Source organism: Parambassis ranga, chromosome 19 (assembly GCF_900634625.1).
Source record: "Parambassis ranga chromosome 19, fParRan2.1, whole genome shotgun sequence".
NCBI lineage: Eukaryota > Metazoa > Chordata > Actinopteri > Ambassidae > Parambassis > Parambassis ranga.
The window spans coordinates 15,761,059-15,785,021 of NC_041039.1; the positions used below are offsets into that span (position 1 = coordinate 15,761,059).

General features: G+C 43.9%; 4 protein-coding genes across 6 annotated transcripts; 2 read left to right on the forward strand and 2 right to left on the reverse strand.

Annotated features, from left to right (window-relative positions):
• Positions 1-298: 298 nt before the first annotated feature.
• On the forward strand, positions 299-3,715 carry LOC114451751 (creatine kinase B-type-like). Of its 2 annotated transcripts, none has more exons than XM_028430576.1 (7): positions 299-491; positions 1,121-1,288; positions 1,893-2,063; positions 2,782-2,953; positions 3,039-3,162; positions 3,241-3,430; positions 3,537-3,715. In XM_028430576.1, exons 1-7 carry the CDS (start codon positions 299-301, stop codon positions 3,713-3,715), a joined length of 1,197 nt encoding a protein of 398 aa, XP_028286377.1. The 2 variants fall into 2 exon arrangements, with proteins under 2 accessions (XP_028286377.1, XP_028286378.1); XM_028430577.1 differs by having other exon boundaries at positions 1,121-1,275; positions 1,931-2,063.
• A 4,326-nt stretch (positions 3,716-8,041) lies between these two features.
• Positions 8,042-12,838, forward strand: lmf2a (lipase maturation factor 2a). Its single transcript, XM_028431834.1, has 14 exons — positions 8,042-8,172; positions 8,762-9,015; positions 9,087-9,115; positions 9,206-9,399; positions 9,488-9,666; positions 9,970-10,108; positions 10,340-10,468; positions 10,549-10,654; positions 10,727-10,823; positions 10,905-11,087; positions 11,164-11,332; positions 11,415-11,526; positions 11,675-11,783; positions 11,884-12,838. Exons 1-14 carry the CDS (start codon positions 8,079-8,081, stop codon positions 12,229-12,231), a joined length of 2,142 nt encoding a protein of 713 aa, XP_028287635.1. The 5' UTR covers positions 8,042-8,078; the 3' UTR covers positions 12,232-12,838.
• Positions 9,537-15,294, reverse strand: miox (myo-inositol oxygenase). Of its 2 annotated transcripts, XM_028431836.1 has the most exons (11): positions 15,155-15,294; positions 14,977-15,057; positions 14,535-14,615; positions 14,053-14,215; positions 13,901-13,968; positions 13,683-13,792; positions 13,468-13,535; positions 13,313-13,362; positions 13,065-13,177; positions 12,840-12,990; positions 9,537-9,660 (listed from the first exon to the last, which is right to left on the reverse strand). In XM_028431836.1, the coding sequence occupies exons 1-10, from the start codon at positions 15,236-15,238 to the stop codon at positions 12,882-12,884; spliced, it is 927 nt and encodes a 308-aa protein (XP_028287637.1). In that variant the 5' UTR covers positions 15,239-15,294; the 3' UTR covers positions 9,537-9,660; positions 12,840-12,881. The 2 variants fall into 2 exon arrangements, with proteins under 2 accessions (XP_028287637.1, XP_028287636.1); XM_028431835.1 differs by lacking the exon at positions 9,537-9,660 and having other exon boundaries at positions 12,678-12,990.
• Positions 15,295-17,565: 2,271 nt separating this feature from the next.
• On the reverse strand, positions 17,566-21,679 carry adm2b (adrenomedullin 2b). Its single transcript, XM_028431770.1, has 2 exons — positions 21,579-21,679; positions 17,566-18,017 (listed from the first exon to the last, which is right to left on the reverse strand). The coding sequence occupies exons 1-2, from the start codon at positions 21,677-21,679 to the stop codon at positions 17,609-17,611; spliced, it is 510 nt and encodes a 169-aa protein (XP_028287571.1). The 3' UTR covers positions 17,566-17,608.
• Positions 21,680-23,963: the final 2,284 nt, after the last annotated feature.

The window sequence follows — 23,963 nt, forward strand, 5'->3', positions numbered from 1 at the left end:
GCTAAATGACGGCTGTTTGCATGGTGGTATCTCCACCACCAACATCTGTTCAACTTGTAGTTATTGTCAGTGAGTTGTCAATAAAATGCAAACAGCTGCACACTAGGAGCACATTTCTGCTTTTAACACATGAACTTTTACCACATTTATGTTAAACCGGTTCCACCAGAACCTGATCAGGTTTTAAACAAAATAAAAGAATAATTATTTTACTCTTCAACTTTTGAACCGTTATGAAAGATCAGGAGGAGGATCAGTAACTATTGGTGTGTCTGTCTGCTCAGAGCCGGACATCATCATGCCTTTTGGAAACACTCACAACAAGCTGAAGCTGAAGTACCCTGCTGAGGAGGAGTACCCCGACCTCTCCCAGCACAACAACCACATGGCCAAGGTGCTCACGCCTGAGATGTACGCCAACCTGAGGGACAAGGAAACATCCAGTGGCTTCACCTTGGACGATGTCATCCAGACTGGCGTCGACAATCCAGGTAACTTCACCCACACACAAAGCAGGTGACTTGTCCCAAACCCCCACAGACCTTTAAGGATCAGGGTGCATATTAACAAGCGGAACAGTATTTGCAAATATTTTACATGCTTCTTCCACTTTACAAAGTGGCAGTCTGAAAACTCGCTGCTGGATGGCACTACATCCTACATGCAGTCCTCTAAACCAGGGGACCTCCAATTACACAATTATGACTACCAAGTCCAAGTAACATGTTTCCATGATGGGTAACCACTCCTGCAGACCAGGTGACACCTTCCCTAAAACCAATCCACAACCACACACCTTCTCCTTAGTGTGCCATCTACAGCTGGGTAACAAACCAGAAATCCCTTCTCCTGACCAGGCGACTCCATGTTTGTCTCCTTTACATGGAGACATTCTCTGCTGGAGCTGCTGCCTGATTAATGAACTCTGTAATTGGATCAAGTCATTACATCGGGTTAATTTCTCTCCCTTAATTCGTCTACAAAGGCGGGACACCATGTTTACTTCCTGTGGAAACCTCCACACCAGATCCAATTTAGTTTCATTTAGCAGCACTAGCATGAACAGACCCTTCATAAACAGCAATTGGTAGCCCTGATTGGTCCTTGTGTGTCCCTGCAGGCCACCCGTTCATCATGACAGTGGGCTGTGTGGCCGGAGATGAGGAGACTTACGAGGTGTTCAAAGACTTGCTGGACCCAGTGATCGAAGACCGCCACGGAGGATACAAACCCTCAGACAAACACAAAACAGACCTGAACCCTGAAAACCTACAGGTAGGCAACACGTGTGACCCAGAGTCAGACCCAGAGTCAGACTCAGACCCAGAATCAGACCAAGACCCAGGATCATACCCAGACCAGAATTGGACTCAGACCCAAAATCAGACCAAGACCCAGAATCAGACCCAGACCAGAATTAGACTCAGACCCAAAATCAGACCAAGACCCAGACCCAGACCAGAATCAGACACAGACCCAGTATCAGACTCAGACCCAGAATCAGACACAGACCTAGAATCAGACAAAGACCCAGGATTAGACCCAGAATCAGACCCAGCCTTAGACCCAGACCCAGAATCAGACCCAAACTTAGACCCAGACACACAAACAAAAATATCACTGGACATTTCCACCTGTTACTAAAACAGAGGTCTCCACCTATAGGTGCAACATGGTGGGCTGGAGTCCCGCACATGGTGCCGTCAGCTTACTATTTACTCGTTTGCACATAATGTATGTATTGATTTCACAGATTCAATAGATTGTTGTCAGACGCCTGCTTCATCAAGCTTTCATTTGGTTGGTTGAGAGATGATTTCATCAAAACTCTCAACTGTGATGCTGGAACAGAATAGGAACCCCTCTGTCAGAACTGCATGTGGTGCTGAAAGTACCTGCCTCTCCTAACATGTCATCTGTTGTGTTTCAGGGTGGAGATAATCTGGATCAAAACTATGTGCTGAGCTCTCGGGTTCGCACAGGACGAAGCATCCGTGGCTTCTGTCTGCCACCACACTGCAGCCGTGGGGAGCGCCGTGCCATAGAAAACCTCTCCATTGAATGTACGATGTCACTAATTGTGTCCTGCATGCTGCAGTGTCAGTCTGCCCTCTGTCTGCATACTGCTGTGTTACACATTACACTCTGCAGTCAACTCTGCTTGAGCTCCTCTAAAATTCATCAGAGCAGAACAAAGTGAAACCACTTGAACTAACTACATTCAAACAGCATCTTCCTTGTTGGCCTGTTTCACCGATAATGATGTGTATGTAATTTCAAACTACTGGTAATGATGGGACTAAAAGACAGTGAGTGACTTCTGTTTCACATCTGCACCAATGAAAAGAAGCAAACTAAGTTCTGATACATAATCCATACTTTGCATGACTACATTATTTGAGTAATAGTTATTGTAGCTCCATTTCTGCAGAGCGCCCTCTGGCTGAACAGCAGTAATAACAGGAAGTGGATGGGCTCCCTGCAGATCAACAGTCTTGGTTTTATTTAGCTCTGACTGGTAGATGAAGGCTCTTTATTTAGATATTTCCCATCCTGCCTCCTGTGAGCATGTCACACAGCAGCAGCAGATCACACTGTTATGTAGTGGAGAGATGACTTTCCTGCTGAGACTTCTAATGAGGCTGCAGCTCAGCCAATCAGAAACCCCCACATTCACATTCACACCCACATTGTCTGAACACTGTGCCTCTCCTAAAGCAAATCTGCAGTCCCTGCTGAATAAAGATTTCACCTCTAAGCATGACCTCTTGTGTGCCCCAGGCTTGGATGCCCTGGAGGGGGACCTGAAGGGCAAGTACTACGCCCTGAAGAACATGCTGGAGGAGGAGCAGCAGCAGCTGATCGATGACCACTTTCTGTTTGACAAACCCGTCTCCCCGCTGCTGCTGGCATCCGGCATGGCCCGTGACTGGCCTGATGGCCGTGGCATCTGGTGAGCATCGTGGGGACCATTGAGTCATCAGACAGCTTATTGATTACCTGGAATTTGGTGAGACATGTTGATGGACTTTTTGCAGGCACAATGACAACAAGACCTTCCTGGTGTGGGTAAACGAGGAAGACCATCTGCGCGTCATCAGCATGCAGAAAGGAGGGAACATAAGGGAAGTGTTTAACCGCTTCTGCACCGGACTTACTAAGGTAGTGCACTTCCTGTTTGCTGCAGGGTTCATAAACCCATCACACCTGACCAGCTGTCTGTCTCTCTCTTTCTGGCAGATTGAGGCTTTGTTCAAGGAGCGAAGCCATGAGTTTATGTGGAACGAACACTTGGGTTACGTTCTCACCTGTCCTTCCAACTTGGGGACAGGCCTGAGAGCTGGTGTCCATGTTAAACTGCCAAACCTCAGCAAGCATGATAAGTTTGGAGAGATCCTACAGAAGCTGAGGCTGCAAAAGAGAGGCACAGGTATGCACCCTATGTCTACTGGTCCACCTGTCTGTCAGGGTACAGATACAGTGTGGATCACTTGATCATCAGTTGACTGGACGGTCATATCACTTCTGTCTTTCAGGTGGTGTGGACACAGCAGCCGTGGGTGGTGTATTTGACATCTCCAATGCCGACCGTCTGGGCTTCTCCGAGGTGGAGCTGGTTCAAATGGTGGTGGATGGCATCAAACTGCTGGTGGACATGGAGAAACGCCTGGAGGCCGGCGATAGTATTGATGACCTGATGCCCGAGCAGAAGTGAACTGTATCACTGTAACTTCCTCCTCACCTCTCACTCACAACTCCTCACCCCTAACTGTAACCAACCAGTAACTGTCCTGAAGCCGCACTACGTTTAGCGCCGCTCAGTTAAACTTCTGTCTTTCGTCATGTGAAGGATTTTCTATTTCCTGTCTTCACCTGAAATACCTAATAAAGTCTGTGTGGCCCTGACTAAACTCTGCTGCTCGCCTTCATTCAATCAGCTGCCCCCTGTAAGGTTGACCATACATATCGTAGGCCATGTTTTGGTGGTAACACATAGAAATACTGACAACCTCCTCCAAGACATTCAACTTCCATTGAAGGAGGCGGTCCCTGAACCGAGACGTAGCCCGCACGTCATCACACAGAGAGGCATTGAATATGGCAACTAAACTCTACAAACCCACAATTACAGGGAACATCAAAGCACAACCAGAATTCAGCGTGTGATGCCACCTGCTGGTGATAGAACATACTGACAGAGATTGAAATTGAGCAATGAACTAGGAGCTGTGAGGTTTGTTAGACATACAACGTATAAATAATATTTTATTCAGTTTTAGGTCATAAATGCATATTGACTGTTAAAAACGTCGGTAAATAGTTGTATTTATTTGTTTTCAGGTTCACACTTTCCTGCTATCCAATAAACCTGTTAAGACAAGCGGACTGTTGTCTTCAGAGTCTTGGAAAGGGGGAGGAGTTTAACTGGCCTGTCAAAGTATAGCAGACATATACTGAGGACGGCACAGTAGTAGTGAGTAGTTTGTCGTTTTGTTAGTCTGGTTGTCATGGTGATGGGGAATATTTGCGTCACGTGGGTGTAGGTGGTGACAACTGGAATCTATAAAACGGGCACTCACTCATCTGCACGGGTGTTAGAGAAGGAGGCTTTGTGGCCACAGTTTTTGGTGACCGCAGTATTTCGTAATATAACGCAGCATATCATAACGTAACATACCATAGCGCACACCTTTGCATGTTCATCACCGGTTTATTCTTTTGGTTTAAGTTTTCACCTCTGCAATGCAGTGTCTTATTTCATGTTCATCTACTATATAAAATCTCATCAAAAGGAAGACAGCCTCAGCGTCCTACAGCGCGTCAGACAAATAGGTAGGGCCCATCTCTCCTCTCATCTGGCGACTTTGGAGGTTTGAGGAAGTCGCTATATATACTGTTGCTGTTTATTTATGTGCAGCTCCTTGTCTTCCGCTTACAGACACAGACAGTGGCATTTCGCTAAAAACAGGCATATGAGCCACAGAGCTGTACGTACCACTGGAAGATCCATACATACCAATTTCAGCGGCACATATATGAGTGACACATGGTGCCAACTGATAAATCCCAAAACGGGCATTAAATGGCACCAAAACATCCCCCAAACCTGGCATGCCACTGTCTGTGAGCGGCATGAAGACAAGGAGCTGCACATAACTAACACAGCAACAGTATATATGATTGCTACGTACACTGAGTGATACAACTCGCTAAAGCAGACTGTCAAACTGATGAAGTCCAAAACGGGCATTAAATGGCACCAAAACATCCCCAAAACTGTGGCATGAAGCAACGAAGCGGCACATACCACTAAAACAGCCAGCGCTGACACACAAATGCCATACGAGTGGTACATATAGTGCTTGAGCAGACTAAGCGATAAAGTCCAAAACGGGCACTAAATGCCACCAAAACATCCCCCAACAAAATGGCATGTTGCTTAAAAACAGCAGCATGTGAGCCACAGATCGCCACATACCACAAACAGTCAGACATGGCACTGGCACTTTGAGATCAGGCATGGCAGTGGCATGGCACTTTTAGATCGCCACATGCCACCAAAACAGCCAGGAATGGCACTTTAAGATCGGATACCACTTCAGCAAGCGAGGCATGCCAAATGCCACTTTGGGATCTCGCCGTCACTCCTTGAAGTGGTGGTTCTATCAGGTACACTCCAGAGTTTGCCAGCCTGCAGTCAATACGATGGATGGCTGCAACCATTATTTCAAAAGAAAGTATGTCAGCAGCACTGCAAGGACCTGGAGCTGCTTCAACAAGAGCAAATGTTTGTAGAAGTACTGACCTGGAGAACAGCGGGTGAAGCTAGATTGCAGGCCGCAATGGCTACATTGAAGGCCACAGATGGGCAACTGTTTTGTGGAGGTGGAGTGATGGTAGGAGCTGCTTAGTGGTGGAATAAATAGAAACCACTAGTGTTAGGAGGTACTGTGCCGAGGCTTCAAACCGTCCGTGTGTCGAGAAATCCAGGAAGTCTTTTAAGTGTGGATCGAGGATCAAGCTTGCTGCCTAGACAGCCTAGAGGCCATCACAAATGCTTCAAATGTCAAATGTCAATAAAGAAATTAACCTATTTCTTTTTAAAGGTAAGGTAGGTTGTTAAATTAGTGTAACTTCTCTTTACAATCTGATAGCAACCGATTAGTTCAGCAGTTTCGCTTTAAAACGAAGAATATTAATCATCTGTGGAAGCTATAAAACGCTAAAAACATCCTATGAGGCGCACCTGCGCGTATAGTTGGCTGGTTGGCTGCTCTCTTCCTGCTCTGCGCGCATCAGAGAGGTACGTGCATGGCCGAAGTCACAGACTGGTTGGGAGGCCTGGCTTCGGGGTGAACTCCGAGAGAAAGGGAGAAACTCACTGAGTTTTCAAAATCTCCTACCCTACCTTTAACCAACTGGATGGAAAGCTTCAAGACTTCATGAGACTGTATCTGGCCATCACTAGAAACAACCAGAGACTCAGAGAGAGTCGATGTAGAGTCCAGACTCAAAGTACAGCGGATAAAAACAAGGGAATCCCAGCCCATTACTACACTGCAGGCCAGGAAATAGGCCCGCGTAGGGATTTAAAAATAGACAAGTGGAAGAGACACTGATTGGTCGGAGAGGACAAGCCGATTGGCCCAGAGTGGTGATGACACGTTGAGGGGCGGAAGTGGCTGAATAACGCCGTTGACTGCCACCAACAAACTCCCAACGGGCATTAAAATGTCAATCGCCACATATTTGCTATTGGAAAATGTCCTGTTGGTCAATCTATAATTTTATAAATAAAAATATATTTAAACTGTTAATACTCCAACTAATCACAGCACCTATTGTGTTACTTGATTCTATTCTTTTTTATTGTTTATGCCAATGCTATATTTTATTCTATTGCTATTGTTATGCTAACTGTGTAAACTGGGGACAAATAAAGTTCTTTGATTTGACTCAACCATATTTATACCGTGTTCTCCAGACCCCTTTATAAAATCAATAACTTGAGGCCATTGAGCTAGTAGCTTACTAATGCACGTTCATTACCAAAAGTGACATGGAGCATCAAAAACATTACATAACAGGTCCTCAGTTCACAAGCAGCACTTGCAGACATATCTGTCCTCTTTCATTCATCCTAATAATGTGCATATATAGCAGTGGTCATGGGCATTGTTCATAGACGGCAACAGGTTCCATGTTGGAGTGTCACTATGCAAGATTATTAACAAAAATACATTATTATTTTGCACTAAAAGGTTGAAAAAGTAACACCAAGAAAATTAAAGGCTTTGTGATTAATCTGGTATGTGTATGTTAAGAGAGACATAGAGGAGGTGAAGCAGCCATCACACCTAAAGCCTACACCCTGTGGCGACGTCTACAGATCTGGATCCTTGCTTCAATTGGTTAGATCTGGATTCAGGCCACTTCCACATTGACCTAATTTCTAAGCCCCTAGGTTGCCATTTGACAAGTCCATGTGACCTGACAGATTTCTTAATAACAAAAGGCCGATACTGACATAAAATAACATGCACATTTTGACGTTATTGTATGAACACAGAGGACGCATAGGTTACAATATACAGTGGAGACAATACACAGCAGAATTGCTCAAAGTGACTCAGGAAAATGGTTGTTATTCAGGATTAAGTCTCAGACAGATGTAACTAGGCTATAAAATATTTATTATATATATTTTAAAGTTTATAGTCTGGGGTGTCCCTGCTCAAAGCTTATCCAGCGAACCTTCTCCATCCTCGTCTCTTATCTGGGTGAATTTTAGAAATATGGCGTGCTAACAATGATTTTCGAAGGAAAGCACAAACTAAGAAAATAAGAAAAGTCTTATGAAGATTGAACACTGTGTCATCCTATGTAGCCTGAATGCAACACAGCGTTTTTGTCTCTCTGCAGCGACATCTGCCGGCCCTACGGGTGAATTACTTTACCGTCACCCGCTTCTCACTACGTGTCTTCCCCGCCGGCTGCGTGAAATCCCGCTTCTAGCTTCCACATACAGGAACAGGGAGCAGCCGCAGCAGCTCCACTGTGAAAGTACTGATTCCAACATGGGGGACATCATCCTGCCGCGGCGCATGTTCCTCTGGTGCATGGCGGTCATCTACATGGTTGCCTTTGTTTCCTTGTACGTGCAGATACCAGGTGAGACTCTTTAACTCCGCCGCTGCCGCCTCCTGTGTGGAAGCTAGCTCACTTAAACTTCATGCTCCGTGTTAGCTTGTTAGCAGTGGGAGGAAGTTGCCGCTCAGTGTGTGTGTGTCTCTCTCTCTCTGCTCCTTGGCTGCTTGTCATGCTGTCATACGCGGGGAACAGCCTGGAAGTTTCCGCTGTCCTGCACAGAGGCTAACTTTATGAGCTAACATCTGCTCAGAGGGAACCAACCTGTTGTAGCTGCGGTTTGTACCACAGCACAAACTCCTCCGCTTTATTTTTGTAACCCAGCAGAAGTCCACAAGACGTCGCCCACGCCCAATAAATATAGTCTATTAGTCACTGTGTCCGCCAGTTCTCCATTGCATGTTTCTTCACAGTGTGTTGTTATTTTATTTTAAGCAAGCCTGCATCTAACTATAATGAACGGATTTGGAAATGATTGATCAGCTGTTGTTACAATACAAATTACATTGTGAAGCAATAATGTATTAAAACCTCATATACTGACAAGCCCTGATTTTAATGATAATGTTCAGCAGTGAAGTGCACACTACCTGTTTCCCTTGTTTGTGTCCAGGTCTCTATGGGAATGAGGGGCTGCTGCCTGCCCGGTGGCAGCTGCGATACAGCGGGAAGCCCTTGCTGGAGCAGCTGCTTTCCTCTCCCACCTTATTGTGGCTGGGACCTCGGCTCGGCCTGGACACACACACGGCCATGGAGCTGCTGTGTCTCATAGGGGCCGCTCTGAGCCTCGCCGCCACACTGGTGGAGGCTCTCAGAGACAGTGTGGTGTTTTTCTGCCTGTGGGCCTTGTATCTGTCCATGTACCAGGTTAGTCTGTGATTACTGAGTGAGTATTTTCAGTTGTCTGACTCCTTTGCTCAACATCTCATTTGTTACAGGTGGGCCAGGTTTTCCTCTACTTCCAGTGGTGAGTAGATGATTCCTGACAGTGTGCTGTGAAGTGTTATTCTATGTCCTGCTTGTCTCTGCCACCTCTGACCACTCCTTTCTCCTTCAGGGACAATTTGCTTCTCGAGACAGGGTTCCTCTGCATCCTCGTCGCTCCGCTGACGTTAGTCCGGGGGTCACGAGGGATCAGGCAGCATGACTGCGTGACCTTCTGGCTGATTCGCTGGCTGCTCTTCAGACTGATGTTTGCTTCTGGAGTGGTGAAACTCACATCTCGTTGTCCCACATGGTGGGGCCTTACAGGTGTGTGTGTGTGTGCCTGTGTACGCAGGCTGTACACAGGATTCCCTCCCATCTGATCGCATGTCTTTTGTGTGGTTTTGTTGAACAGCCCTGACATATCACTATGAGACTCAGTGCATCCCTACCCCGCTGGCCTGGTTTGCCCACCAGCTGCCAGTGTGGTGGCAAAAGCTAAGTGTGGCGGCAACCTTCGTTATTGAAATACCTGTACCTTTACTGTTCTTCAGTCCACTGCGCGGGCTGAGACTGGGAGCTTTTTACCTGCAGGTGGGTAGAAATTCAAATTATTCATTGTCTGTAAAACTGTATACTAGATTCTGTTCATTTTTCAATTTTTAAAACAATTGCTGTGTCTCAAAAGAAGCTTGTATGCACAATTTGTGGAAGTCAACGTTGTACCACTAGAGGGCAGTGGTGGTGCATATGTATAACATGTAGAAATGGGCAGTAATACAGAGTACTGCCCATTTCTACATGTTATACATGTTATACACATTTTATGTTGTTGCTGATTTGAGTTTTTTCTGTTTCCTTCCCCTTAAATGTTCATATTTAACTTTTCTTGAGCAGGTGCTGCTTCAAGTTCTCATCATCTTGTCTGGGAACTACAACTTCTTCAACTTGCTGACGCTGACCCTCTGTCTGTCCCTCCTGGATGATCAACATGTGCATTTCTGGCTCCGCAAGGCAGACAAAACCAGTGACAATGGTAAGACACAGATAAAAAATAAATATAAAAAAATAAGATGTATCCTGGTCCTTTAGTTTGCACAATAGTCTCAGTGCTGGATTGTGCTATGTAAATCTCAACGGCTGCACATTAAACCCCAACAGTATCTGTGAAGTCACTTCTTCTGATCCGAAAACATAAAATATTTAATTTGAAAATCTTCACCGTGCATGCTCACATACTCATCCCTGCCCTCTGTGTTCTGGTCAGACTCGAAGCTTTGGTCGCGGCTGTGTAACCTGCTGGAGCTCGTAGTCTGGGCCCTCATGATCGTTGGAACAATTGTATGCTTTGATCTGCAGCTGGATTCTTCTAAGAATGGCATCACCACCAGGACAGGTGCGTGTGTGTATTTGTCTGTTTTGTCATGTAAATAAAAATATTGTACTGCTATTTTCTTAATATTTTTGTTTTTGCAGCATTCACATACCACCAGTTTAACCACTTTTTAAAGACTGTCACCATCCCCTGTATCTGGATCGGTGTCCTCTCTTTTACCTGGGAGATGGTCACATCTATGTTCAGGTATGTATGGAGGAGCGCTGGGTAATTATGGAGTATGCAGTGGATCAGTGTGCCTGTAATGTGTCTCTCCAGGTGTGCGTGCGTCTCTGGTTTCCTGCGGAGGTTTTGGGGAACGGTTCAGTGGACCATTTTTGGTGCTGCTGCCGCTTCAATGTTTGCTGTCAGCCTGGTGAGTGCTGCATTGTGTAATGCAGTAATCAAACACCCAAAGTGCAGCTGATCCTTAAGCCTAATGTCATCACCCTTTCAGGTGCCATTTACATTCATAGAATATGACTCCAATGCCAGGATTTGGCCTGGAATCCGGCGGGCTTATGAGTCGGTGGATCGCTACCAGCTGGTTAACTCCTACGGCCTGTTCAGGAGGATGACTGGAGTCGGAGGGCGGCCAGAGGTCGTCATTGAGGGAAGCAATGATGGGACAACATGGACGGTGAGGGGAGAACACATGTATTGTACGGCAAATGAAGCTATTCTTCACACAATTAGTGGTTTTCTTTCTCTTGTAGGAGATTGAGTTTATGTATAAACCAGGCAATCTTAGTGCATCTCCTCCTGTGGTGACGCCACATCAACCCAGGCTGGACTGGCAAATGTGGTTTGCTGCGCTGGGGACTCACACACAGGCGCCATGGTTTACCAGCCTGATGTACAAACTGCTGCAAGGCAAAAAAGACGGTGCGCACACTGTAAGCAGACACTTCTCTACCTGAAACGGTTCACGGTTGTGTTATCCAAATGTTTGCTTTGTGTTCTGCAGTGATCGAGCTGATCCAGACAGATGTGTCTCGGTATCCGTTTCACCAGCAGCCTCCTACCTACCTCCGAGCTCACCGCTACAGATACTGGTTTACTGAAACAAACGCAGATGGGTCAGTGCTCAGTTTTCTTCTTCTGTTTGAGAAATCAACGGGTTGTTTTTTTTCTTATACTTTGGCTTTTTTGTTTTATCTTTGGTACTTTTATAGTTAATCCCACATACACACAAACATTAGGAAATTTACTCTGACTCTTTGGCAGCTCATATCCTCAGCGTTGGTGGAGGAGGGTCTATGACGAAGAATTCTATCCTATAGTGCACCTGGGCCACACCTTTCTGGAGGGTATGCTTAACCAGTATGGACTGAAGGTAAATCATTTTTATTTATTAAGATTTAGTCTAAAACATACAGACAAGGATGTGTAATATATTAAATCCGACCCTGATTTATATTAATCTTTCTCCGCAGGACAAATCGGCTCCACGTCGTGTGTCCAACAACACTGTTGCCCGGGCAATGCAATGGCTACGTTCTCAGGTCAGAGGTGTTCCTACCCCAACACTAATCTGGACCCTCATTGCCTGCAGCACCACCTTCTGTCTGCTTCAGGGATTGCGAAAAGGAAGCAAAACGGGACATATCAAGCTTGCTAATGAAGCCACTATCAGAGAACACACAGAAAAAGTAGCCGATGGATCTTTAGACGAGTGTGGGAAGCCAGATGAGCAACAGTCAGAGGGGGAGGAAGAGGAGGATGAAGGAGAGGAGAAAGACACTATTACTGATGATGAAGATGATGAGGGAGAAGATAGGTGAAAGTTTTGCAAAAGATTCAGGTCATCTCTTCATAGACTGTTATCACTATGTGCTTTTAAGAAACAAAATAACCAAAGAGGTCGTTGTGTATCCATGTTTCCTTACCAGTCACTTTACTTCGCCTTCTGTTTGTAAACGTCACTGCATCACATACTCATTCTGAAGCGATTTATATTTAAAGCCTTCTTAATTCAGAATCAGATTCAAGCTCACAGTAAACAAAAATAATATAGAATAAACCTAGATTATAATATAATGGGCTGGTTTGCCCATCATGGATGTAAATGTATTAATATTACAATGCCACTGTGTGTCTCCTGTCTCTCTCTCTCTCTCTCTCTCTCTTGCTGTATATGCTGTCCTAAAACAAATGAGCACTTTTGCCTGTATTTCTGTGTGTCTTTTTGTTTTGAGAGGGAACAACAACACCACACAGAACACTGTCGTACTTTTCAATGTTTTTTAAAAACATTAAAATACATTTATATAGAAATACTCATCTCTACATGTATGTATTAAAATGGGTCAATCATTTTGTGCTATAAAATGAATGAGTGAATAAGAGTACGACAGTATTGTTATAATAAAACAGCAACATATTCAGATACCTGGTTTGATTCATGTAATTTTTGTCTTGCTGTCCATTTGTTTCACCACTTCAGTACTCCGGGACAGTACTTGTCGATCAGAGACTGGTAGTACGGCTTCAGCTGGTTGACGTCAGGCAGGTCGGTGGTTTTAGTGTACAGGTCAAATTTGCTGCAGGAATAGTTGAAAGTTAAGTCTCAGGCATCCAAGCCCCGACATACAGTATTAAATAGAAAGATGCTCACTTGAACTCTTGGACCCAGGGCAACATGCGGCGGTCTTTGTCATTGCACAGGTGCATATAATCAGTGTGGGAGTGCCACGGGTAGAAAGAATGGAAACGAATCATGTACAGCCCCTGAAGAGAGACAGATGCACACCGATTCAAAACTGTAAGCGTTACTCTGCCTCCACCCAGTTTCCCAGGATCATCCAAAACATACAACACACTACTAATACAACACACAAGCATTTAACGTAAAGAGTGACACACCTCCTCGGGGATGGAGCACTTGTTGAACTTCATTACTCTGTAGAGATACTCTAAAAACATCAAAGCAGAAGTTCAGGCACAGTTTTATAGAAAAGGTGAACATTTTCATTAAGTATGCTGCAGAAGTTAGAAGATATGTTAAAGGTGCCTCTTACCATCATGGCCCCAGGACATGAGGATATTGTCGAGACCACAGTTTGGCTCATAGATTCCATATTCAGTACTAAAAAGAAGAAAGGACTCGGGATTACTTAGAAACTTCTCCAGAGTTATACAGAATTTTGTATCACACCTTCAGGGGAACTCATGTTTGAGAACATTTGCATAGTTTGTAAAGATGTCCAGCAGGCTTTCTTGTGAAAATACTAACTTGTACGCGGTGTTTTTCTCATCTGGGTTGTCCAGGAAGCTGTTATCTCTAAACACAATGGAGGTCTGAAATTTGCAGCCCACAGGGAAGGTGTCGCCCACGACAGCCCACTGCACAACACACACAAAGTTCCCTGAGACTGCTGGCGTGTTATGTACAGTTAGAAACAAGTGTGACACGCAGCATTCTGAGGTCATTAGGAGTTAGATCCAACCTACCTGAGGTTCATCCCAAAGAGCCATGATCTTCCCGACATCATGGATCAGACCCACCAGCTGGAACCAGTCTGGGTCAGGACAGTAAATACAAGATATTTAGCTGTCTGACATACTGTATGTGCGTGTCCTTGTGTCTGTCTTTCTCCCTGTACCTTTGTCTGGATGCGCCTGGCGGATGCCCTCAGCAGTCTGGAAGGCGTGGAATGAATTGGGGAAGTCCACATCAGGATCGGACTCATCCACAAGTCGGTCTAGAGACATGATGGCGTCCATCATTTCCATTTGAGTGTGGTTGCATCCTGTCCATTCAGAGTGCTGCAGAAAGAAAAGACACTTCAGGTAAATATTCAGATTTGGAAAATTAGATATTGACAACATTCTGCAGCATTTAACAAAAGACCTTGAATGGAGGTAAAGTGAATGTGACCACAACTGGTTCTCATCTAGATCACAAAAACATAAAATAGGACAATGTCACCAGGTAACCTGCAAGGGGGGGACATGTGCTTAAACAAACATTAATGGACGTTTTTGCCTATGTCAGCGGATTTAAGTTCATTCTCTTTCGCTCTGTCTGACAAAATCCATCCAGAAAATGATGACACTTCAGTGAGAAGTGGTATAAAGTGCTCACCTTTCTCTTCACAAACTCCAGGGTTTGGTTGGTGTGCATCAGCTTGTATGTGTTGAAGACACGGTCATACAGACTTCCACTCTGAAACACACATGGATGCAACATTTGTTAAGAGAGATCTGGTTATTAAACACTTCTTATTCCGATGTTAGTGACATAGACTTCCTGTTTGTTTGTCCAGCTGCCCCAGTCAGAAAGTTGATCAGGTCCGATCACTAAGTTAATGTTTGATTATTAAAAGAAAACTTGATACTGGGGATATGATTGTGATTTGATATGATTTCTTTACATGTAGATTTCTGAAAATCTGAAAAAAATTTTTTCATACAATTTGTCACAAATTAATCCAGCTTTCAGAATCCTGCCTAAAATGAACTGTAATTCTAACAGACCCATGATGTTCTAGCTTACATAATGCAGCAGAAGAGAGGCTTTGCTTTACCACAAAGTTTCTGTAGTCTTCCTTCGCTTTGGATTCACTGTTCTCCAGATTTGGCCGGTATGCCAGTGATGGATCTGGACCCTGTATTTAAAATAAATAAGTACATAAATAAATCAAAATACAGAAGAAACTTTTTCAGCTTTTACAAAAGCACATGACAAACACGAATGTAACTTACTATGTTGATGACCCTCATGGCTGACAGACGAGTTCTCAGCAGCAGTTGTGTTGTGGTGTGTCGGTCCTTCGCCTCCCCGCTCATATTTATCCTGCTGTAATGCTTTGACCTGTCACACTTTAACTAAACCTCACCTGAAGGGGGTATCCTGTATTGAACGTTGGCCTTGCGTGCGTTCGCACGTAACAGTGCACAGTGTGTTAACCTAAGGACAAGTGTTTTTTCAATGATCAGCAGATCAGCTGTTTGGTCTTATGTGGAACGCTTTAGTAGTTTGTAGTTTTACAGTTTATTTTTCTTTGATATATTATTATATAACTGATTTTTCAGGCACAGACAAATAAAACAGATCCCGTCCTTCTTCTTTGTATCTCTGCAGTATTAACTGTAACACACACACAGCAGGCTCTGACCTGTGATTTCTCAGTATCAAATGACCTGCTTCCCTCACACACTGATCTCTAATGTAGGATTGGTTGTGACTGAAGAGGAGGAAATCTGTTTGTTTGTTGACCAACGTGTGCAAACAAGCGTCAGTCCGACAAATATTTGACTGTTCCTGCTAATACTGTAGCTGATCGATGGTCTGCTACTTTTACTTTTGTTTAAGCCAGAGGTTGTGTTTGGGAGTGGCGCAACCTTGAAATTTGATTGGCCATGATCACAAGCCTTTAAGTTAAACGGTTAACTGAATGCACGCTGTACCTGGAGGTCACAGGGTGTAAAAAAAACAAATTACCTTCTTCTTCTTCTTTCCTTTTGTTGTCAGTCCTAGTTATACACATGAACATTGGTGATACCAGTGTAAACACTGCTCCTTTCAGTTGCCTTGAAAAATGAGCTGATAAACTAGTGAAGCCTCAAAATGTATCTCTTAGGGCTGGACTGTTTTTCATCTCTGTGTTGTGTTCAATGCTGCATCAGCTGCTGCTGAATCAAGTCGTATTAAATCCAGCTTTTATAGTGATACTTAAAATATCTCATCTTCAGCTGTGTGTTCCAACCTCACTCTCTGTAAACCTGTTACAACAATTACGTAATGACTCATGGTGACTTGACAGATTCTGTGGCACTGGTTTGGACTTTTCACTGTGTGTGTGTGTAGGTGCCGTAGTTAATGACAATGTTTAATAACGTGGTGCAAGGCAAATTTTCCAGGCGTAAGAAAAACTCTCTTCCGTGTGCTGCGTTGACAGATGAAGGTTTTATTAGAGAGTGCTGCTACTGTAACACCAAAGAAGAAGAAAACAGCAACAGAACAAGGTGGTTCACAAAAGGACACTTGTTTTAACATGAAGCTGTAGTTAAATGTGGGATATTCACAGCAAAACCGACTCAATTTAAAGTTAAATAATAACACATCTTTTAAAATTCAAGTCAGTCTGAATGTACGGTACAATAAAGTGCTTCATGCATATCTATCTGACACGTGAGAACTATTGAAACTGCTCAACTGAAAAATCAGAAGAAGGAATGCTCACTTTAAAAAAAAAGGCAAAATACTATAAGGCCTTAACGTGCAACTAATTTAAGGCTCAACAACTGACCACAGCGCTGTACAGTGTGGCCTCCGTGTCTGTTTAATGATGAGCTGCTAAGAAGTTGCGCAGACAGATCATGGATTAGGGTTACTGGTTATTTTGGTTGAATGTGCGCACTGTGGGGTTCTGGGTGAAGGGTTAATTGGGTTTGATTGGAAGTTATTCTTGGTTTGTGAGGTAAAGCTACTTGTTTGCAGAGGGGAGATGAATGTGCGTTTGAGGGACGGGGGGATTAGCGCTGAGCTCAGGTAAATTCAGAGCAGCAGGATCACCATTGATGACGATAGTAGACATTAGTCAGGTAGGCCAGTTTGAGAGAGGCTGCTCTGGTTCACAGTTTTCCTCAAATAGGAGTTACTAGGACTCTAAGATCACTGCACTAGGAAAGCAAAATAAAAACGTGGCAATGACATACATTAAGAATACAGAATTCTGATTAATGACAAATTACAGCATTTTCACAGCATTGTGTGTATAGGTATGATAACACTGTACTCATCAGTCAAACAGTGACCTCAGACCCATGGATTAGTCTGGTTATAGGGAGTTGGCTGGCTGTTGGGAAAGTCTGGCGTGCAAAACTTGATAGAAATTTAGCTGCGACGACTGCCATCATGCCAATCTGTTAGCATGGTGCTTTAAAATTTTGAACCCATGTTAATATGCAGACCATTATGCAGGTAGAATATCAAGCCTTTGTCTCTAGTTTCTGCATCATGTATTTCATGAATTGTTATCATTTTTTAATGCACAGACTTTTACCTTGTGAGTACAATGTTATTATGAGAATTATAGGTAAAACTACCATTTATCCATTTGACCGATGTCACAAGTGTGTTTATGACCCTAATTGTGTGACTGATGCAGCGGAGGACCAACAGTAAAGGCGTTGTGCTGTATCAGATGTGCCGCGTTAGCCGTAGCTGTGAGGACTGCGAGGGTTAATTGGGGAGGAGTCTTCCCTCCCACTCTGTCCAATCAGCTGGTAAAGCCGGTGGCTGAGGTTCTGAACCTGACAGGTGCCCAGTACACAACCAACCCTCATCAGGTGGCCATGGCCTCTCCCGCTACCAGTGGTGGCATGGCGACGACCCCTTGACCCGCGCTGCCGGGCCGGCGCCTCAGGCAGCGCATTGTGGCTCGGGTCAAGCAGCGGGTCAGACCAAGTTTGCGGGGGCTCTTTATGCAGCACTGCCTTCCAGATGATCTGTCTGTCTTCTTGGGTGATGTGGTTGTCCATGGCGACAGAGAGCTCAGTTGCAGTAGGCAAAATGGCGGGGTAAGAAGACTTTGGGTATTTAGAGGTTCTGGGTAAGGTCATCCTAAGAAAAAGACAAAAAAAAGTAAATATTAGTAAAAAAATCAAGACAGCACACACACACACACTGGGTACCGCTGCATCACCTGCTTGGGTTTCTAACTGAAACTGGATCACTACAGCTATTGAATGCCTCACAGGAAGTCAGGCTTGTAGTGCAGGAATGTCTTTGCTCAGTCTTGTGAAAAAGTAAAAGTGAGAAGGACAGATAGGAGGTGAGATAGGCCGTGTGGTGAACAGGTGGCAGTCTGTCTGTACCAGACTTATCCAATCACACCGTCATCTGCTGTGTGCGTGTCACTTTAAACACTGGAGTACTTCTTATCCACAGTTAAAGAGTGATGAGTCGTGTCTTTTACACGTATGTCTCAGGACCAAACCAGAACAAAGTGGTTAAAACTGTCAACACAGGTTAAAAAAAAATAATTTCTGTAAATCAGCAACACTGTGTCGGCTGACAGATCACACAACAGGACAGGAAAAAACAGGTCTGAATCTGGATCTCTCACCTCTAGACAACTTTTTTACACCTAACCACAGTACCTGTTCTCTCAGACATGTTCAGCCGTTCAGTTTAGTCACATGACCAGTCAGAAATTATGCATTACTCTGTGTAGATCATGTAAAGAAGCAGGGGAGAACTCATCTATCGACATGTGCCTTTGTTTGCTGTGGTCTGAGACCTATCATGCATGTCCTATTGTGTCTGTATGTCCTTAAAAATAGCATGAATTCTTCCTGAAAACATTAGAGTTAGAGCAGATATGTGCCCATTGCGTCATCAGTGTCACATCCACATAGCTTCATATCTGTAATTTTGTATTACGTGCAAGCTGAAGCCCTAGTCTGCACAGATGAAATCTAAATGTCACCACAAACAGCAGCAACACAAGGGAGCTACTGTTTATGCATATTTACACACATTAACTATCCACATTGTCAATGCACTGAATAGCTCCTTAGCTACTTGATTATTTCCAACTTCCACTGAAATCCATCTCAGAAATTTGTCGTTGTATTTATGTGATGTCAATGTGTCATTTGGAAGGAAACATTCAGTAGTTCTGCTTTAACATTCAAGTGTTTGTACACGTCATGCATTCATACAGTTTGTGTTTTTTTCAGGAGCTGAGTAACAATGAATAAAGAATGAAGTGAGGATAAAGCTAAAGCTAAAGATAATGTTTGTTTGTTTGGTGTTAAAAGTGGGCCAGATTATCATATGATCTTTATCCTGTAACTAATCCTGACTGGTATTCTGATCACTCTTCTGGCCGGACACCTTAGGCTCTCAGTGCCAACACACACACACACTCATTCATTCACTCCCTCACTGAGCATTGTGTTTTATACCAGTGACTTCAAGCTTTTAAGATTTAAATTGGATTTAGTGGATGCTGAATGAGTACACACACACGCACACACAGGCATACTGTTGCTTAGTAAAGTCAGTAGTAGGTACACATGTGTGACATGACACAATTTACCAACGCAAAAACCTGCACAGTGCATGCAAACTCTATATCTCTCCAAGCACACACACACTCACACACATGGACGGGTAGAAGGCCACCTGTGGAGAGGTTTGAAACACAATTGTCTCTGGAGGCAAAGGCACTTGGAGCTAACGCAATTCCCAGTAAGAGGAAATGTAGGCCACTGATCTGCCTGCCAGTCCCTAACAGGACCAGCACAGGTGGGCATGCAGCAGTGAAGAACCTTAGAATGACCGCAGAAGACAGTGGACGCACCCAAGGTTCTTCACACAGTATGTCAGTTATTTTTCTGATCAAATGTCAAAACATTCAAACTCATCCCTACACAGCTCTGCACAGACTGCTAATGAAAACTTTCCACTTCAGCATGATGCCTGCCTGCACATGCCTGCAATCAGAGACCGGACTCCCAGTGTTTAACTGACTGTTTGATGGAAACGTATTTACCCACACTGTTTTTTACTTTAGCAGTGACGCAGTTCACACACTGCTTTCTGTGTTCCTGCAGTCAGACAGATAAAGGGCATCACTCACATGGCGGCCACATGCATACATTACTTGAGTCAACGACTCTTTCTGTTTTTTTTTTATGCATCTGCTAAACTGCCACACTACTAGCACACTAGCATGGAAGTACAGTGTGAGCTCCTCTCTCTCTAGTCTGTGTGCACTTGTGCAGCTATCTTTGTGAGAACCAATTTAAGTTTCAGACCAATGACGTCAAGTCATTATTAGGCGCTTTAAAGTAGCTATTTGGGGGTTAGGACATGTTTTAAGGGTAAATGTTAGAATTAGGTTTAGGTCATTATGTGCTGTGATGATTAAGGTTAGCATAAGGAAGTGGGGTATGCACTATGTCACAAATGAATGTCCTCACAAAGATAGCCATACAAACGTCTCTGTGTGTGTGTGTGTCCAGTTTCTCAGTGGATGACCCCATGCTGCGCTCTAACTTGGAAGGAATGTTGGAGAAGCACCTTTTAGTCTCAGAGTCTCTAAAGGTTCACATCCTCAACTCCCACACACACACACACGTTTCTCTGTTGTAACTCCTCCAGACTACATTGCACAAAGAAAACTTTTTGTCTCCATCAGATCCCCACTGTTTCACACCAGTCTCTCTGCCTCTTTCTCTCCAATCTTTTCTAAATTGCCGCCACATTCTTCAGTTTTTCTTCTTTTTTTTTTTTCCTCTGAGGTATTTTCTTAAGTGCCAATGACGGTATTGTGTTCCATCCATCAGCACTGAGATGCTCCCTCTTTTTCCTCAGGATGTTATTATTAATGCTCACAGTAGTGCACCTCTTTAAACCTTTATATCTCCATCTGTTTTTATACTAACGATCAGTTACACCTGATGTTTAGCTGTTTAACAATAGGCTACTGTAAATGTGTTTACAGTAATGTGGGATTAAAGTACTATAAAACAATGGAGAAATCCCTGTTATATAACTGAGATTCAGAAACCATTCCATTGCCTTCTCTCTCTCTTTCTCTCACACACACATACACTGTAATACAGCAACAAGCGTCTGACTAATGACTCGCACAAAATAAAAGTGATGTGTGGGTCTGCATGTGATGCTGCTGTGCCTGGAGCACACCCACAGGGCAGAAGGCACTGTATGTGGTGTGTGTGTGTGTGTGTGTGTGTGTGTTATCATTACTGCTGTTATTATTCAAAGTGTTTGTTTGGCCCCTCGGTGTGTTTCCGTTCCCCAAATCCAACTAAATCAGCGTCACCTTTGTCTCACCTCCTGCAGCTGAGAGGAATTACCTCACTCTGCTGCTGGACCTCTTTTCCCACATTAGTGACTGCTACCAGCACAGACAGACCTCTGCTTCTCACCTCTGTCACAGTTGTGCACACACACACACACATATATATATATATATATATATACATAAACATGCATCAAACACAGTTTAACTTTCTGCTCTTCATATTTATCATAAACGAAAAAAAAAGATTTAAAGGTGGAACATTCTGGCATCCACACGTTTATAAAAGACATTTTTTAAACAGCATTTATAACTCAGTGCATAAACATAAAGTCCGGCTGAGGTACCTGTTCCTGTGAGTCCTCTGCAGAGTCACAGCCCGGCACTGGAGCTCCATGGGCAGGAGGCCGAGCAGCAAGCACAGCCACGCCGAGAGGAGCGCGCACATCGCGGCGTATACAGCGGAGACGCACTACCCGGGAGGAGGCGGATCTCAGGAGAGTAAAATGTTACAAAATTGATTTTAGAATTTAAAAAAAAAGAAAAAGAAAACAAGAATAGATCAGACAAGACAGCTGGGCAACAAGTAAAAAGCGTGAAGTTTGACGACTTTAAAGTTTGTTCTAAGGCAACAGGTAAGACCGTCCAGTACAGATGAGTGACTCTGAAAGCATCATCATCATCATCGTCATCACCATCATCAGTCCGCTCTGCTGCATCTTCTGACACGCTCCGGGTTATCCGACTGAGAACTTAGGAGTTCATTGGGGCGCAGTGACTGGAGCTTTCTCATTTATAAAGTCTGATTGGAGGAGGAGGAGGAGGAGGAGGAGGAAGAGGAGGAAGGCCTGTCCTGTTGTACAACGCAACCTAACCTGAAATGAAACCCACAACCTAATAATTAAACCCCAGTAGCTCCAGTCTCATCGAGCAGCGGTGGTTAGAAAGGTGAAGAACGATTGTCAAATATCAGCTGGTTTAAATGTGGGAGCTATATAATGGCGACCTTACTTCGCCCTTGTACATTTTATTATTGGATTAAGAGTCCTTTTACGCAGTGAACTGGTTGGTGGCTTGACCCACTTGGAAATTAAATTAACACGAGGACAGTGAGGCCCTGTGGAATATACTGAGCATATTTTATTTGCAGTATACGATCCAGGATTTATCACTCATTCATTTCATGTTGCATGCACACATTTTAAAAATAAATTTCAAATCATTTAAATTGATACGGAAAACGTTCAGTGCAACTTCTTACATGTTGACAGTGTGTTTGTGTTTGTATTTATGGCTTTATATAAAGTACATCATGCACATACTGCACCATCAGAGGCTGAGAGCCTGCAGAGATGACACTACCTGAACTGAATAATTACATTAGGACCTGATTACTGATGCTCCTGGTTCAGGCTTTACAGACTGTTGCTCCACCCAGAAACCACATGTTGTATACAGTGTCAGCTTTGCTGGTCCGGATTTACACCCAGGTGCCATTTTAAGGTCCGCTGCAGCACAGCGGCTGGTGACATTTATAAAGTTAGCTGCAAAAACTGACATTTATCTTTACACAATTCAATTTCAATAAAAAACATGCCAACAATAAATGATAATATTGCACAGATCCTCTTATTTCTAAGGACTTACTGGACTAATTAATAAAACTCCTGTGAAATGCCTCCAACTATTCAGAAGAAGAAGAAGAAGAGGGAATGTGAGCTGGGTCCATTTATGAAGGTTTGGAACCAAATCTGCACCTGATTTCTGGCACATCTTTTGATGTGGACTCGGATATAATTGTGTAACTAACTGGTCACCCAGTTCAGCTGCTGTTAGGGTGTCCATAGAGGGAAAAGAAAAATCAGCCTGCTCTCCTCTTCATCCTTCTAAAAGAACAATTTTTCTTTTCTTTGCTGGAAGGAGGACACAGATGAGAAGCTCTGAACCTGATTAAAAGAATGCTCTGTACGAGGAGGTGGCTTCAAGTCTTAATTAAAGGGCTGCGTGTGTGTCTGTGACTCAGCACTTTGCAGTATTACCTTCTAAGCTCAGTTTCCAACACGGTGAGCCTCCACTCAGTCCAACGTGTGCATTAACACATCTCCCATCTACCCTAAGAACAAACCTCTGTGTGTGTGCATACGACCATCCAGACTGATCCTCTCTCTTTCTGCAGCAGTCTTTGTGTCTGCTGAACACCTCAGGCTGAAATCAGAGTGGAAATCAGATGTCTGGCCTCCTTCATGATCTGTTAATATAATCTCAACACATCTATCCACACACACACACACACCACCCCTTTTCACCACTGGATCAGTCTTTTTTAATTCAATTATTTGATTAAGCCCTCATGGTGAGCCGATTAAAAAAACACAACGTGAAGATTCTGTTGTGAGTTAGTTCAGATAGGTCCCAAACACCAACAACATGGGCAATAACTAACAAAAGGTGAGCTTCATTCAAAGAACTCAACAGAAGCAACCAGTCCAAAAAACAAAAAGTAGAACTAGAAACCAGAGGACGACAACCCAGGAAGATACACAGGGAGCTAACGCAAGAGAAGACCCAGGATGGCAACACAGGGACATCATAGGACACACAGGACAAAGGGGAGCACAACATCTAAATACAAAGAGGGTTAACAAGACACAGGTGAAAGCCATTGGGCCGAGGAGGGAACCACAGGAGGAAGTAAAACAGTCAGAACACAAAGAAGCCGTGTTTTCAAAATA

Bases quoted from the DNA above. Each gene is read 5' to 3' on its own strand.
- lmf2a (XM_028431834.1), top strand. From the start codon at position 8,079: ATGGGGGACATCATCCTGCCGCGGCGCATGTTCCTCTGGTGCATGGCG. The intron at 9,667-9,969 runs GTGGGTAGAAAT...TTTCTTGAGCAG, and splicing joins TGGGAGCTTTTTACCTGCAG to GTGCTGCTTCAAGTTCTCAT. The intron at 10,469-10,548 runs GTGCGTGTGTGT...TTGTTTTTGCAG, and splicing joins TGGCATCACCACCAGGACAG to CATTCACATACCACCAGTTT.
- adm2b (XM_028431770.1), bottom strand. From the start codon at position 21,679: ATGTGCGCGCTCCTCTCGGCGTGGCTGTGCTTGCTGCTCGGCCTCCTG. The intron at 18,018-21,578 runs GTACCTCAGCCG...TCTTTTTCTTAG, and splicing joins CAGAGGACTCACAGGAACAG to GATGACCTTACCCAGAACCT.
- miox (XM_028431836.1), bottom strand. From the start codon at position 15,238: ATGAGCGGGGAGGCGAAGGACCGACACACCACAACACAACTGCTGCTG. The intron at 13,178-13,312 runs GTGTGTCACTCT...GTCTCTCTTCAG, and splicing joins AGTGCTCCATCCCCGAGGAG to GGGCTGTACATGATTCGTTT. The intron at 12,991-13,064 runs GTGAGCATCTTT...CTATTCCTGCAG, and splicing joins CCCTGGGTCCAAGAGTTCAA to CAAATTTGACCTGTACACTA.
- LOC114451751 (XM_028430576.1), top strand. From the start codon at position 299: ATGCCTTTTGGAAACACTCACAACAAGCTGAAGCTGAAGTACCCTGCT. The intron at 2,064-2,781 runs GTACGATGTCAC...TGTGTGCCCCAG, and splicing joins AGAAAACCTCTCCATTGAAT to GCTTGGATGCCCTGGAGGGG. The intron at 3,163-3,240 runs GTAGTGCACTTC...TCTTTCTGGCAG, and splicing joins TCTGCACCGGACTTACTAAG to ATTGAGGCTTTGTTCAAGGA.